The 17,257-nt window shown below is 35.6% G+C and overlaps 1 protein-coding gene across 1 annotated transcript; it reads right to left on the bottom strand.

Moving 5' to 3' along the window:
• Positions 1 to 1,246: 1,246 nt before the first annotated feature.
• Positions 1,247 to 2,526, bottom strand: LOC149554908 (uncharacterized). Its single transcript, XM_089833551.1, has 2 exons — positions 2,251 to 2,526; positions 1,247 to 2,018 (listed from the first exon to the last, which is right to left on the bottom strand). The coding sequence occupies exon 2, from the start codon at positions 1,936 to 1,938 to the stop codon at positions 1,459 to 1,461; it is 480 nt and encodes a 159-aa protein (XP_089689677.1). The 5' UTR covers positions 1,939 to 2,018; positions 2,251 to 2,526; the 3' UTR covers positions 1,247 to 1,458.
• Positions 2,527 to 17,257: the final 14,731 nt, after the last annotated feature.

Here is a 17,257-nt window from a genome sequence, read left to right as displayed (position 1 = left end):
GTATAGATTTTAGATCTAATAACAATGGCCTATTATCTTCTCTTGTGAACATGTTTTGTGAGATATTATCTTTATATATTTTGGTTAGATGAGTTAAGCTTATAGGACTAGATTTAAGTACATGTAGGATGGGTGTTAAGTCTTAGGTAGAATAATATGAATAGGTGGAAATTGGTATCACACGATCAGCTAAAATTATTATGGAAAATATGAACAAGATATAAGGATAGAGTTGAAAGTGTTGTTTTAAAGTCTTGTAATTTTGGCATTGTGTATTAGATTTTGAGTCATAAGTGAAACTTTTGTTAACTTTTCCTTTTGATCATTATAATCAATATTTGTAGAAGATTGGCAGACAATAGAATTGTCCAATTGAATAAATATATGTTATAAATGTAATTAAGGGTTAACAAATTGTCAAATTTTCTTAATTTTTTTGAATGAATTAATAAAATTTAATCAATTAATGATAGAGTAATAGATCGATAAATAAGTTAAAAGTGACTTGAATAATTTTATAACAATAAATATCAAAAGAATAGAAAGCGGTGATATTAGATTTTATATTAGAATTTTATGATTTCAAATATCTCTACTATCAATATCGCATCAATTAAATTGTCTCTTCTTCACTAATTATTGAAGGAATATAATGATTGACACTTTTTCTATTTGAAAATCTCAATATATATACACAAGATAAGATATTACTTTAGCGGTAAATCATCAAGATTATAATTCCTCACTAACAAATCCAATGGTCGATTATAGACTTGTATAATTTAACTACAACATAATATAAATTTTTTTAAAAATAATATATAAAAAGACAACTAATGATTTAATATTCAAATCATTCTTAAAATTCAAACGTCATCTATATAGAAAACGCTTATCGAATTATTGTTTGTATACATTAGTGAAAACTAAGATTTTTATTCACCATTTAACTTTGAATAAAACAACAAAAAAACATATCACTTCTCATACCACCAAATCTTTCCCCAGCCAACCCTGTCAATTCTCAAACCAAAAATCTATTTCACGTCAACTTCGTACTTCACTGTTCAGCCATCTATTACGTTTATTACAAGGTTAAAAAAAATCTTGTTTCGCATAAACATAAGTATCATCAGCATAAGTAAACGTCACTCAACAAGATCTTCCTTGAACATCTTCCTAATTACAACTCAATTAAGTACACTATTATCTACTTGCACTGGATCCATATGATATATGAGCACAATTTCAAATAAGGATGTTTACAACATTTCATACATAGAACAATAATTACATTTCTTGAACCAGTTATACCAGAAAGTACATATTTCACTTGGAAGACCTATTACACAAACAGTAGTATAACTAACATACAATCAAATTCGATCAAGCAATACTGTAAATACCTTTTAATATACAAGATTCAATCTACTGTCTACTGCTTCAATCTGCAAAACTCTAAGAAAATAACTTGAGCACTTCACTGCCAGGCTGATCTGAGATGGCTTCTACGTTGAGATCAAAATTCTCCAAGCCCATTAATTTTTGGTTTCCAATACTTTGTCTTAAGCTTAGCCCAGAACCACTTGTAATTTTGTTTATACAAGAAGGTGGATCTTTTTGTTCACAAGGGTTTCCCTTGGAAGACAGATCGCAAAAATCTTCCTGCTGGAAAACAGGCTTCCATGGGGGTTTTCCGTTAAGATCAACACCACTACCAACAATTTCTTCCATGAGTAAAACAGAAATAGGATTCGTCTGCTTCTTTTCACAGTGCTTGTTCAGTGCATGAATTCTGTCAACCAAAGTGAAGAACTCTTCAACTTCATTTTCAGCCTCATCTGTTCTTGGACGTTTGCTCTTCTTTTCTAGGCACCCTACCAAGTCATCATAACTTTCAAAACAATGAGTCTTTTCCTTTTGCCCCGTGGAGTTCATGTTATTAACAGAAGACTAAGCCTTTACAGAGGAAATCCTAGGAAATACAATCTTCCTCCTTTTGAAACGACCACCATGCCCTGAAACCATGAAATATACAAGAAACTATATGCTAGTTTAACCATCAGATAGAAATTATAGCCTAGAAGCAAGAGAAAATATTGAATAGATATTTTTTGCACCCAGAAAATGAAATAAACCATTTAAGAGATATGCTCATCTTAACAGGGAAGGATTATTGTAAGCGATAAATATTTACTGGGAAAATTTATGCTCCAATACCCGAATTTATAAACAACAAACTGAACTAACCTGATATTATTTGCAACCCAAGGCTCGAGAAGATTTTTTAAGTACGTTTCACCTCGGGAGAGTCGGTTTCAGTAATTTTTTTGGAGGAGGGACCAGGCTAATTAAAATAATCAAAATACGGCTGAGAATGATGAAATTTGGCAGGGGTACATAGGTGGCGCGAATCCTTTCGCTGTGGTATTAAAATCAATTAGCGCACTTCTGGGTTGAGGAAAAGTGATTGCTACGGATCACTCCACTTCGCAACATTAGCCTGGCACTTGTATCCAATGGTTTAATGGGTATGAAATAATTGGAAAAGTTGTAAAATGGGGTGAGGGTTATGAGTGTTTTTCCCAGAAATTATGAGCCTGAAAATAAGATTGAGTAATACTTAGTGTATGTTTATTCTTGTCTTTTGTGGGTTTGAAACTAGGAGTAAATCATCGAAAATGTGAAGCAAAGGTAATTAGGTTCTTTGCTTATTCGATATTGTCGTTTATTTCATGTAGATCGTATATACTTCAAGGAAAAATAGGCTGCAACATTTTAATTTTAATCTTGTATGCATATCAAATTATTTTCTTATGAAGTATCAGATTCACAAATAAATCAATAGACTAATATCATTTGGATTTCAATAATAAATAAATAAGCGATCATCCTATTATTTGGTGGAAGGAGATTCAATTAAAAGAAATAAGAAGGAAAATGAAAAGATTGTAAAGTGAGATCATAAGGTAGAGAAGTTAAAGAAATAGTTCATTCCGATGGACTATTAGCTATTTTTGATGAATAAGGTGCAAGGGTTAAGGCATATGAGGAAGTCTTTTAAGGAGCACAGAAAAGAGTTCTACAAAATTATTATTGAACATCCTATCTAGAAGCTAGAAAGGAAAAGGTTACTTTTTACCTATAGGTTAGAGCCAAGTAATCATGCCAAGTTAAGTCTAGTTAGAATGACTAATTTATTGACGATGCTTATAAGTTTTCTTTGAAGGTGGAACAAAAAAAGAATAAGAAATTTGAGGTAAAGGAAATAGGATGAAGTCATGTAGGAAGGGGTTGTGGGAGATGCTTTGGAAAAAGCAATGGGTGTTTGAGAAAGAATGAAGATGTGGATACCAATAGAAACCATAGAATGATAATTTCACGCACCCACAAATCAAACTAATAGAGAACAATGAAGAAGAAGAAGAAGAAGAAGAAGAGGAAGGAGGAGTAGGAAGAGGAGGAGGAGGAGGATGAAGGAGGAGGAGGAGGGAGCAAGAAGATGAAGAAGGAAGAAGAATAAGAAGAAGATGAAGAAGAAGAAGAGAAGGAAGAGGAAGAGGAAGAGGAAGCGGAAGAGGAAGAAAAAGAAGAAGAGGTGGAGGAAGAGGAAGAGGGAGATGAAGAGGAAGAGCATGACATTGAGGAAGAGGATGAGGAAGAAGAAGAAGAAGATGAAGAAGAGGAAGAGGAAGAGGAAGAGTAAGAGGAAGAAGAGGACGGGGAAGTTGGAGAGGTTTCTTTAGAGGACTTACTTCTAGTGTGGTGAGGAATGCAAGCAAGCATAAGAATGTCCCTAGTACCAAGGAAGGATAGATAGAAGAATTAAAGCTCATCATTGACTTTTTGATCAAGATTAAAAAGCTCAACTAGAGCACTTAGATAATGGTAAGAGAGGATAAACCATTATTTTAAGATGAGCCCTTTTAATGGAAAATGAGAGTTATACAAGAGAAAAATCTTATTTGGTACTAGATCTAGTTGTATCAAGACAAATATTATGACATAATTATTGAAAGTGCCAAGCCTGATAATATGGTATTAGAAGAGATGGTCATAAAGTTAAAGTTGAAGAGGGAGATACAAAATATCTATATTGGATTATTTGGTTACAAAATGACTAGAAAGTATTGATCAATGAGCTTCCTTGGTGAAGTTCAAGATTGTAAGTTATCAGGATGAGGTACTCTATGACATCATACACATGGATGCATGTCACATATTTATAAGAAGGCCATAGCTACTTGACATGTGTTCTTTAAATGATGGTTAAAGAAAAATATATTTTTTGAGAAAGGATGAAGTTCGTTATAAATTGAAGCCTTTTGTGAACAAAATAATAATAATAATAATGTAGGAATACTACTATATATTTTTTTGAAAGGGTAGGGTTTTTTAGAAGACATTAGACATGGGCACATGTGCCTTGCCTTGTTAGGGAACCTAGAAGGAAAAGGTATAAAATTGCAAATTAAGACTTCTATTTTTTAACACGTTACTTAATATTATATTTATCTTTATAGGTTGTAGTGTCTGCCCCTAGTTTGTATTTCTATTATCATTGTCAAACTCTCTTAGGCCATTTTTATGCTTGATTATTAGTAGTATTGTTTAGAGATTATCATATATTGTTTTAAATTCAGTTGATTTATGATGAGATTACTCGGTACTCTATATTTCATGTATGCATGATGATTATTCAGTGATTTAAGTTATTGATGATGATTAGTTAGATGGATTATTATGTGTCTTCTTATGGATACTTACCCCATATTGAATGTGTATGGTGTGTGTGTATGTTTTATTTATGTATGGCATTTTTGATGTGGTTAAGGAAGGGAGTCGTAGTCACCTGCTAGTTGGGATATACATGATGCACCACTTCTTGTCATTGCCTATTTAGCTCAAAATATTGTGTTTGTACATGCATAGATTTTGTGCAAGTTGCAAGTACTAGGTATCGACTTCCCTGAATTGACAGGATGAGTGTACCCTATTGCATTATCTCAATGGTAAGAGAGGGGAGATAAATTCTTAAGTCCAAATCTTAAACCTCTAAGCCATTTGTCCTAAAAAATTAGGATAAGTATCTAAGTTGTTACCTATCAAATGCATTGGATGACATTAATTCGTGATTATAACCCTTTAGTTTGATCTTGTATGTGTTTTTCTACGATGGGCTTTTGTATTTTGTCCTATAGGTCTTTGGGGTTTTTCATTAATTAAGTCAAATTAAATAATTAAATTAATCATTTAGTTTAATGGAAAATTATTATAGAATTTTTAATATTTAATTATATTTAATTAATAGAATTAAATTTTAAGATAAAAATTATAATTTTAATTTTAGCACGTGATAATATTTATTTAATTTAATAATAATGTATTAGAGTTTATTTTTAAATAAATGCTAAATATTATTATTTAAGTTAATAAATATTATATTAATTAACATTTAGAAAATTAATTAAAGCATGAAAACATATTAATTTATTAAAAATTTAAAGATTGCATAGCATGTGCATTAGATTAAAGTTTAATAAATTATTTAAAAAGGGAAAGTCAAGTGAAATTTAATAAAGATATTTTAATTGCATGAAATGTGTATGAAAAAGATAAAGAAAAGATAATAAAGAGTTAATGTCTAGTGAGCAAGGAGTCTTCTTTGGTGATCGCACAATTAGTGTCCCAATTTTAGGAGAGAACTCCATATCACAACTTGGCGGTTCGTTTTTGAGGGATGCAAATTTTGGGAGCAAATTTTTGGAAGAAGAAATTTTCAAAAGAGAGAAGGTTTTGAGAGGAGAAATTTCTCTCATGAATCTTTTGGGCATAGTGATTTAACATCAGAGTCCAAGTAGATTCTTGTGATAAATTCACACAATTATTTATGGTAAATTTTTTCCTATCTTTTCCATGACTGTGACTTTTTTTCTTGGGTTTTGTTTTGACAAATATTGTAATTTGGAATTTCAGCTATGCATCTTCTATATTCATGAAGATTAGAATATCATCAAAATTTTGTTTTCAATAATTTTACAAATTGGAATTTTATTCAAGAAGGGTTTGAACTTAGAAATGGAAATTTTAGATTGAAGGTTCGAATGGTTGATTGTAGTTTTCCTATCTGGCTAAAATTACAAATGCCTATAAAAAATATATATTAAAATTAATTTTGAAGGAAGAGGGTTTTTTTTTTCTTAAAAAAACTCATATAAATTTTTTTATTAAACAAAAAAATAAATTTAAAAAAAAATAATATAAAATGGGTAGATGGGGCAGTGACACCCCCACACCCCCAAACCTTACCTTATGACAGATTTTAAAGTCATAGTTTCTACTTGTAGTAGTGTTACAATAGTAGTAGTCAATGAATGCTGTGACCGTAGCATGGCTGCGACAGGAGCCATAGGGTTACGACCTCAGTCACTTAATGAGTGGACGACGGACCTTAAACATTTAATAATATTTTAGATTGTTTTAATATTTACTTTTAAATTTCTTTTTAAATTTATTTAATATTTTATTAATAATTTTTATAAATAGATTTATTAATTAATTTTAATTAATTAATGAATTTATAATATAGTTTATTCTAATTAGTAAATAATTATTATTATTAATAGTTTTGTTAATTATTTTAATTAATAAGATATTATTTTAATTATTAATTAATTTAGTTAAAGTTAGTTTGACTAAATTTATCAAGTAATGAATATTATTAAAATGAAGTTATAATTTATTTTATTATTATTATTATTATTGGTTTTAATAAAGTTGTTATCATTTTATTTAAAAGCCAACAATTATTATAATAATAATTTAAATAAATATTTACCCTTAAATCATTTTAAAGTATATGACTTAAAATCAAATAGGGAAAATTGTACAACTATTTAAATATAGAACCAGTTAATTTGCAAGGGTAAGCTATGAATTTCATCTGCTTAAAACATATGTTTAACTAGAAACTAAAACCTTTTTAAAACTCAATTATATGCTTTCAAATCAAACTAAACTATGAGACTCATGTTTTCTATGTACTGCCTATGCTTTGGGGTTTTGGGGTTTTATGTAGCTTTGACCAGTCTTGGGATGTTACTAGAGGCTTGGGGGTTATGTGATTGTGATGTTATGATGTTTGATTTCAATCTTTTAAACCCAACCATGCTAATGTGTCTGATGTGCTCTATGATGTGTGTTGATCTATTGATTGTTATTGCTTTCCAGTGTTCTTGTGAGAAGCTAAGGTGAATGGATGACATATTTGACTTAACCATTTTGAGTCTTCGATTAGTATTTTTGGGGATACTTTCCAGTTGCTCATAGAGAATTTATGTGTTATTGAGATTTATCTTTTGATGCTTTCCAGTCACTTGTATAGGACTGAGGTAATTTTATATGATTCTTTGATTTGTATTTGTATGAGCCTAAGGTAGGTTATCTATATGTAATGTCGAAAAGTGGCTTCCAATGGGGGTCGAGGCCCTAAGTGGCTACCAAGGTAACCCATTGTAAGTTCTTTAATAAGTTAAAACACTACACTAAATGGAAATAAAATGAACCTATAAGAGTCTTTGTATGTTCTCGCCCATGCCTCAAGTGCTAGTACAAACTAGGATGGGAGTAGAGAGAATGCTTGGTTTCGACCTTGCATCTGTAGTATGCCTTGTTAGTACGAGAGGATACTAGTGGCCACATAGGGATCATTGGGGGGGGGTGGGTGAGGTCCTAGGAGACTACCAGGGTAACTCTAGCATGATTTGTGCAATGACACTTGCTAGGTTACATAGTAGGTTTCCTACGTGTCTTGTGTGCCTCTGGGTCTAGATGTCAAATTTTCTTAGAACTTTTGAGTTAGATTTCTTTTAGGATTTCCTGGACATAGAGAGTACTTTTGATATTTGGTTGATATCCTATTTGGGACTTGAGACTATCTCCTTAGCACAGTGAGAGTGGGCCATTTAGGTTCCACACAGTTGGGTGGTAGTGCTTTTTACTCTTACCATTGAGATCCATTCATTGCTATCGTGGCTAAAGCTTCCTTGTATGCATTTCCTTCTTACTCTATCTTTGTATCTTTTATGATGGATGGTTTCATTTATTTTATTATACTTGTATCATGGATCCAAGGAGGGTGATGTATTTCTAGTTCTAGATATGTGTATTCTTTTAGTGTTTCATACCCTGTGACATGTACAGTGGATGATTGAGCATTCCAAATTTTATTACCAAGTGGCAATCATAAAAAATATGTATTATTTAAATGGACTTTGGACTTTGAATTATTCTTTCATGTGGATGTGGTATTCATTAGACTTAGTATTAATTAGAATTTAAATGTGACTCAACATCTTGCTATCCATAAGGAATATAACCTATTATGTATGCTTATAAATGATTGTATGATGTTGCTTCCACTACTTGATGTTTGATGTTTATGTTAATTCTTCTTGTTCAAAAAAATTAAAATGATTGGAAAACTTAGTAAAACTTTAGGTTATTTCTTTTGGATCCCTTTGTAAGGCATTACAGGTTCCCCAACTCTTAACCATTATCAATTTTAACTAATATTTCTTTATTCAAGATAATCTTTGCAAAACACAAGAAAAACAACTTTCAAAATAACAACAATAAATACTTCTTTTTCTTTTCTATTATAAAACAAAGACATTTTCAAGGAGATTTTTACATAACTACATACTGATAGATTAAAACATAGTTCATTCGCATCTTTTCAATACAAATTTCATTTTTTCCACTAGAAATACTATTCTCTTTATATTTCTCTTCTAATAATAAATCCTCACATAACATTTCCCTTTCAGGGCTTACATAAAAAAAATACACATTATTTCCCCTCAAATAATATAGATAATAATAAAGAGAAATGCCTTTACCAACTCTTGAATAGTCCAAAAGGAAAAGCATGCACAATACCTTAAACACATTGAAATCCCACCCACATAGATCCATAGAGAATTCACTCCCTTGTGCTAGGAGATAGAACCAAAGTCCAAACATCAAACTAGGAGTTTCTAAGGTTTTGGGGTATCCCTTCCCAACACAATAAAGAAATCAAATCCCAAAACAAGTCACAAATATCAAATGAAAAAATAAAAGAGGAGGGTTCTCTACGTTATGGGCTAGGTGAGTGTCATTGCATAGTCTAAAAGATGCATTTTGATATCCTTCAAAATGATCATCGAACCCTAGTACCCACTAAAAGAGACTTCTCCAAGAGGCTACACGTGACCATAATACTGCAATAGAACATATGAAGACTTTAATCCATTCTTTCATCTTTCTATTAAGTTTTAACTAACGGGTATGTGCAGGATCATGGTGTGCCAAAAAGTGGCGATGTGAAAAAAATAGAGTTTGAACACGTCTAAAAGTGCTTCAAAATCCACTATGACTTTTTTTCACCTATCCAAGTACCAAACCTAGAAAGTAAGGCCCAAGCCTTATTGGATATCTGATTTCAGATCAAATATCCGATATGAGATCGGATATCGGATCTCATATCAGATATCCGATATGAGATTCGATATTCGATACCGACGACATAAAGATTGGAGGGAAATGGCACAAAAATTAGAGAGAAAAATGAATTTGTAAGTGATATAACTAATTTGAGTTATGAAATATGTAAAGATATAATATATAATCTATTAATACATAATAATATATTATGTTATTATTATTATTATCTATAAATATAATATATGTTATTATAATACATTATTATTATTTTTACTATATTTTTATTAAATATAATAACGTAATATATTATATATATCTTATTAATACATATTATTATTATTATCATATATAAATTATAATCTATAATATATTATTATTATTATTATCATATGTAAATTATAATCTATAATATATTATTAATATTATGACTTATGTTATTAATAAATAATAATATATTATGTTATTATTATTATAATCTATAAATATTATATATATAATTTTTACTATATTATTTCTATTGGAGTCGTTTATATGGGTTGAAAGGGCTCACAGGATGACCTATGACCCCTTTCGACACATTCCATGATGACATATGTAACTAAGGGATCCTAGGACCCCTAAGGACATATTAGAATAGTTTATATGGGTTGAAAGGGGTCACAAGATGACCTATGAAACCTTTCGACATATTACAAGATAACATATGTCCCTAGGGGTCCTAGGACCCCTAGGGACATATTAGAATCATTCATATGGGTTGAAGGGGGTCATAAGGTGACCTATGACCACCTTCGACACATTCCATGATGATATATGTCCTTAGCGGTCCTAAGACCCCTAAGGACATATTAGAATCATTCATATGGATCGAAAGGGATCGTAGGGTGACATATGACCCCCTTCGACACATTTCGTGATGACATGTCTCTAAGCATCCTAAGACCCCTAGGGACATATTAGAATCTTTCATATGATTTTATGGGGGCCATAGGGTGAACTATGACCCCCTTTGACACATTACATGATGACATATGTCCGTAGGGGTCCTAGGACCCCTAGTGACATATTAGAATTCTTCATATGGGTCAAAGGGGGTCATAGGTTGACCTATGACCCCCTTTGACCCATTAAATGATGACATATGTCTCTAGGGATCCTAGGACCCCTAGGGATATATTAGAATCATTCTTATGGGTCAAAGGGGATCATAGGGTGACCTATGACCCCCTTCGACTCATTACATGATGACATATCTCCCTAGGGGTCCTAGGACCAATAGGGACATATTAGAATTGTTCTTATGGGTCAAAGAGGGTCATAGGTTGAATTATGACCCACTTCAACACATTACATGATGACATATGTCCATAGGGGTATTAGGATCCCAAGGGACATATTAGAATGTTTCATATGGGTGAAAGGGTGTCATAGGTTGACCTATGACCACCTTCAACCCATTAAATGATGACATATGTACCTAGGGGTCCTAGGACCCCTACGGACATATTAGAATCATTCTCATGGGTCAAAGGGGGTCACAGATTGACCTATAACCCCCTTTGACGCATTACATGATGGCATATGTCCCTAGGGGTCCTAGGACCCCTAGGGACATATTAGAATGCTTCATATGGGTCAAAGGGTGTCATAGGTTGACCTATGACCCTCTTCGACCCATTAAATGATGACATATATCTCTAGGGGTCCTGGGACCCCTAGGGACATATTAAAAAAATTTATATAGGTCAAAGGGGCTGATAGTTTGACCTACGATCCCTTTCGACCCATTACATGATGACATATGTCCCCAGGGGTCCTAGGATCCCTAGGGACATATTAGAAGCATTCATATGGGTCAAAGGGGGTCATAGGTTGACCTATGACCCTGTTCGACCCATTACATGATGACATATGTCCCCAAGGGTCTTAGGATCCCTAGGGACATATTAGAATCAGTCATATGCATCAAAGGGCCTCATAAGTTGACTAATGACCCCATTTGACCCATTAAATGATGACATATGTCCCTACGGGTCCTAGGACACCTAGAGACATTTTAGAATCATTCTTATGGGTCAAAGGGGGTTATAGATTGACCTATGACCCTTTTTGACCCATTACATGATGACATATGTCCCTAGGGGTCCTAAGACCCTTACGGACATATTAGAATCCTTCTAATGGGTCAAAGGGGGTCATAGAGTGACAAATGACCCCTTTCAATCTATTACCTGACGACATATGTCCATAGGGGTCCAAGGACCCCTAGGGACATATTAGAATGGTTCATATGAGTCAAAGGGGGTCATAGGTTGGCCTATGACCCCCTTCGACTCAATAAATGACAACATATCTCCCTAGGGGACCCAAGACCCCTAGGCACATATAAGAATCATCCTTATGGCTCAAAGGGGGTCATAGGTTGACCTATGACCCTCTTCGATCCATTACATGATGACATATGTCCCTAGGGCTCTTAGGTTCCCTGGGGACATATTAGAGTCATTCATATGGGTCAAAGGGGGTCATATGTAGACCTATGATCCCTTTTAACCCATTAAATGATGACATATGTTCTTAGGGGTCCTAGGACCCCTAGGAACATTTTAGAATCATTCGTATGGGTCAAAGGGAGTCATAGGTTGACCTATGACCACCTTCGACACATTGCATGATGACATATGTCCCTAGGGTTCCTAAGACCCCTAGAGACATATTAGAATGCTTCATATGAGTCAAACAAGGTCATAGGTTGACCTATGACCCCCTTTGATCCATTAAATGACAACATATGCCCGTAAGGGTCCTAAGACCCCTAGAGACATATTAAAATCATTCTTATGGGTCAAAGGGGGTCATAGAGTGACCTATGACCCCCTTCAAACCATTACATGATGACATATGTCCCTGGGGGTCCTAAGACCCGTATGGACATATTAGAATGCTTCATATGGGTCATAGGGTGACCTATACACCCCTTCTACCCTTTAAATGATAACATATGTTGCTAGGGGTCCTAGGTCCCCTAGGAACATATTAGAATCATTCTTATGTGTCAAAAGAGGTCATAGGATGACCTATGACCCCCTTCGACAACCTACATGATGACATATGTCCCTAGGGGTCCTAGGACCCCTAGGGAGATATTAGAATTGTTCTTATGGGTCAAAGGGCATCATAAGGGTGACCTATGAACCCTTTCGACCCATTAAATGATGACATATGTCCCTAGAGGTCCTAGGACCCCTAGGGACATATTAGAATCATGCATATGGGTCAAAGGGGGTCATAAGTTGGCCTATGACCCCCTTTGACCCATTAAATGATGACATATATCCCTAGAGGTCTTAGGATGCTTAGGGACATATTAGAATCATTCTTATGGGTCAAAGAAAGTCATAGGTTGACCTATGACCCCTTTCGACCAATTATATGACGACATATGTCCCTAGGGGTCCTAGGACACCTAGGGACACATTAGAATCATTCTCATGGGTCAAAAGGGGTTATAGGGTGACCTATGACCCCTTTTGACCCATTAAATGATGACATATGTCCCTAGGGGTCCTAGGACCCCTAGGTAAATATTAGAATCATTCTTATGGGTCAAAGTGGGTCATAGGTTGACTTATGATCCCTTGAGACCCATTAAATGATGACATATATCTCTAGGAGTTCTAGGACCCCTTGGGACATATTAGAATCGTTCATATGCATCAAAGGAGGTCATAGGTTGACCTATGACCCACTTCAACCTATTACATGCTGACATATGTACCTAGGGGTCCTAGAACCCCTAGGGACATATTAGAATGCTTCATATGGGTCAAATGAGGTCATAGGTTAACATATGACCCCCATTGACACATTAGATGACAACATATGTCACCAAGGGTACTGAGACCCCTAGGGACATAATAAAATCATTTGTATAGGTCAAAGGGAGTCATAGGTTGACCTATGACCACCTTCGACACATTACATGATGACATATGTCCCTATGGGTCCTATGACTCCTAGGGACATATTAGAATGCTTCATATGGGTTAAACGGGGTCATAGGTTGACCTATGATCCCCTTCGACACATTAAATGATGACATATGTCTCTAGGAGTTCTAGGACCCCTAGGGACATATTAGAATCATTCTTATAGGTCAAAAAGGGTCATAGTTTGACCTATGGCCCCCTTTGACCAATTACATGATGACATATGTCTGTAGGGGTCCTAAAACCCCTAGGGAGATATCATAATTGTTCTTATGGGTCAAATGGGGTCATAACGTGACCTATGACCCCCTTCGACCTATTAAATGATGACATATGTTCCTAGCAGTCCGAGGACCCCTAGGGACATATTAGAATCATTCATATGGGTCCAAGGGGGTCATAGGTTGACCTATGACCTCTTTCAACCCATTAAATGATGACATATATCCCTACGAGTCCTAGGACCCCTAGGGACATATTAGAATCGTTCTTTTGGGTCAAAGGGGGTCATAGGTCACTTCGACCAATTACATGATGAAATATGTCCCTACGGGTCCTAGGACCCCTAGGGACATATTAGAATAATTATTATGGGTCAAATGGGGTTATAGGGTGACCTATGACCCCATTTGACCCATTAAATGGTGACATATGTCCCTAGGGGTCCTAGAATCGTTCTTTTTGATGCATTAAATGAAAACATATATCCCTAGGGTTCCTACGACCCCTAGGGACATATTTGAATCATTCATATGGGTCAAAAGTGGTCATAGGTTGACCTATGATCCCCTTCGACCCATTACATGATGACATATGTCTATAGGGGTCCTATGATCCCTAGGGACATATTAGAATCATTGATATTGGTCAAAGGGGATCATAGGTCAATCCATTACATGAGGACATATGTCCCCAAGGGTCCTAGGATCCTTAGGGACATATTAGAATCATTCATATGTGTCAAAGGGGGTCATAAGTTGACCAATGACCCTCTTTGACCCATTAAATGATGATATATGTCCCTCTGGGTCCTAGGACCCCTAGGGACATATTAGAATCATTCTTATGAATTTTCAACCCATTAAATGATGACATATGTCCCCAGGGGTCTTAGGACCCCTAAGGACATATTAGAATCATTCTTATGGGTCAAAAGGGGTCATAGGTTGAACTATGACCCCCTTCGACCCATTACATGACACAATATGTCCCTAGGGGTCCTAAGACCCCTAAGGACATATTATAATCTTTCTAATGTGTCAAAGGGGGTCATAGGGTGACCTATGACCCCTTTTAACCCATAAGAACAATTCTAATATTTCTCTAGGTGTCCTATGACTCTTAGGGACATATGTCATGATTTAATGAGTCAACGGGGGTCATAGGTTGACCTATCACCCCCTTTGACCCATAAAAATGATTCTAGTATGTCCCTAGGGATCCAAAGACCTCTAGGGACATATGTCATCATGTAATGCATCGAAGGGTGTCATACTTCACCCTATGACCCCCTTTGACCTATAAGAATGACTCTAATATGTCCCTAGGGGTCCTAGGACCCCTAGGGACATATGTCATCATGTAAAGGGTCAAAGGGGGTCATAGGTCAACCTATGACCCCCTTTGACCCATAAAAATGATTCTAATATGTCGCTAAGGGTCCTACAACCTCTTTTGACATATGTCATCATGTAATGGGTCAAAGGGGTTCAAAGTTCAACCTATGACCCCCTTTGACTCATAAGAAGTATTTGAATATGTCCCTAGGAGTTCTAAGACGCTTAGGGCCATATGTCATCATGTAATGGGTCAAACGGGGTCATAGGTCAACCTACGACTCCCTTAGACACATAAGAACGATTCTAATATGTCCCTAGGGTTTCAAGGACCACTAGGGGCATATCTCATCATGTATTGAGTCGAAGGGGATCATGGATCTACCAATGACCCCCTTTGACTCATAAGAATGATTCTCATATGTGCCTAGGGGTCCTAGGGACATATGTCGTTATGTAATGGGTCAAAAGGGGTCATAGGTCAACGTATTACCCCCTTTGACCCATATGAACAATTCTAATATGTCCCTATGGTTCCTAGGACCCCTAGGGACATATATCATCATTTAATAGGTTGCAAGGGATCATAGGTCAACTTATGACCCTCTTCGACCCATATGAATGATTCTAATAATAATCTGTTGAAGGGGGTCATAGGTCAACCTATGACCCCCTTTGACCCATATGAACAATTCTAATATGTCCCTAGGGGTCCTAAGACCCCTAGTGACATATGTCATCATTTAATGGGTTGAAGGGGGTCATAGGTCAACCTATGACGCCCTTTGACCCATATGAACAATTTTAATATGTCCCTAAGGGTCCTAGGACCCCTAGGGACATATGTTATCATTTAATGGGTCGAAGGGGGTCATAGGTCAACCTATGACCCCCTTTGACCCACATGAACAATTCTAATATGGCCCTAGGTGTCCTAGGACCCCTAGGGACATATGTTGTCATTAAATGGGTCGAAGGTGGTCATAGGTCACCCTATGACCCCCTTTGACCCATACGAACGATTCTAATATGTCCCTAGTGTTAGATTGTGGTGACTGATCAGGAAAGTACTATACATACTTCATAAATAGTGGGGTTCAGGGCATCGCCTCGAATTTTTTTTTTTTTTTTGGGAAGTAGTCGACATGGTAGCCGACATATTATGGCCGACATGTTATAACCCTAAAGCGGTTTAATACTTGTATAAAAAATTGCTTAGGGTTGGGTATTTTTAATAATGTTGTGATACAAAATTGGTTCTTGCGGCGGTATTGAGCTGTAAGGGATTACAGATTGTAATCAGGTTGTAATCACTAGATTGTAATAAGATCGGACTTGCTATTTGGTGGACGTAGCCTAGGGATTGGGTGAACCACATTAAATCTTGGTGCCTTGTGTTCATTTATGTGTGTTCTATTATTTTCTATTATTGGTTATATTTGCATGTAGTTTTTATTTCTGTCCATGGTTTATCCTAACACCTAGGGGTCCTAGGATGCCTAGGAACATATGTCATCATGTAATATGTCAAAGTTGGTCATAGGTCAACCTATGACCCCCTGTGACCCATAAGAATGATTCTAATATGTCCTTAGGGGTCCTAGGACCCCTAGGGACATATGTCATTATGTAATGGGTCAAAGGGGATCAGAAGTCAACCTATGACCCCCTTCGACCCATATGAACTATTCTAATATGTTCTTAGGGGTTCTAGGACCCCTAGGGACATATGTCGTCATGTAATGGGTCGAAGGGGGTCATAGGTCAACCTATGACGCCCTTTGATCCACATGAATGATTCTAATATGTCCTTAGGGGTCTTAGGACCCCTAGGGACATATGGTAACATTTAATCAGTCGAAGGGGGTCATAGGTCAACGTATGACCCCCTTTGACCCATAAGAATGATTCTAATATGTCCGTAGGGGTCCTACACCCCTCGGGACATATGTTATCATTTAATTGGTCGAAAGGGGTGATTGGTTAACCTATGACCCCCTTTGACCCATAAGAATGATTCTAATATGTCCTTAGGGGTCCTAGGACCGCTAGGGACATATGTCATCATGTAATGTGTTGAAAGGGGTCATAGGTCAACCTATGACCCCCTTTGACCCATAAGAATGATTCTAATATGTCACTAGGGGTCCTAGGACCCCTAGGGACATATGTCTTTATGTAATGGGTCGAAGGGTTTCATAGATCAACCTTTGACCCCCTTTGGCT

Source organism: Cupressus sempervirens, chromosome 5, assembly GCF_028749045.1.
Source record: "Cupressus sempervirens isolate cs-2001-9-10 chromosome 5, ASM2874904v1, whole genome shotgun sequence".
Lineage (NCBI taxonomy): Eukaryota > Viridiplantae > Streptophyta > Pinopsida > Cupressales > Cupressaceae > Cupressus > Cupressus sempervirens.
The sequence above is the reverse complement of the archived record's forward strand: the minus strand, read 5'-3'. Positions and strand labels throughout refer to the sequence as shown.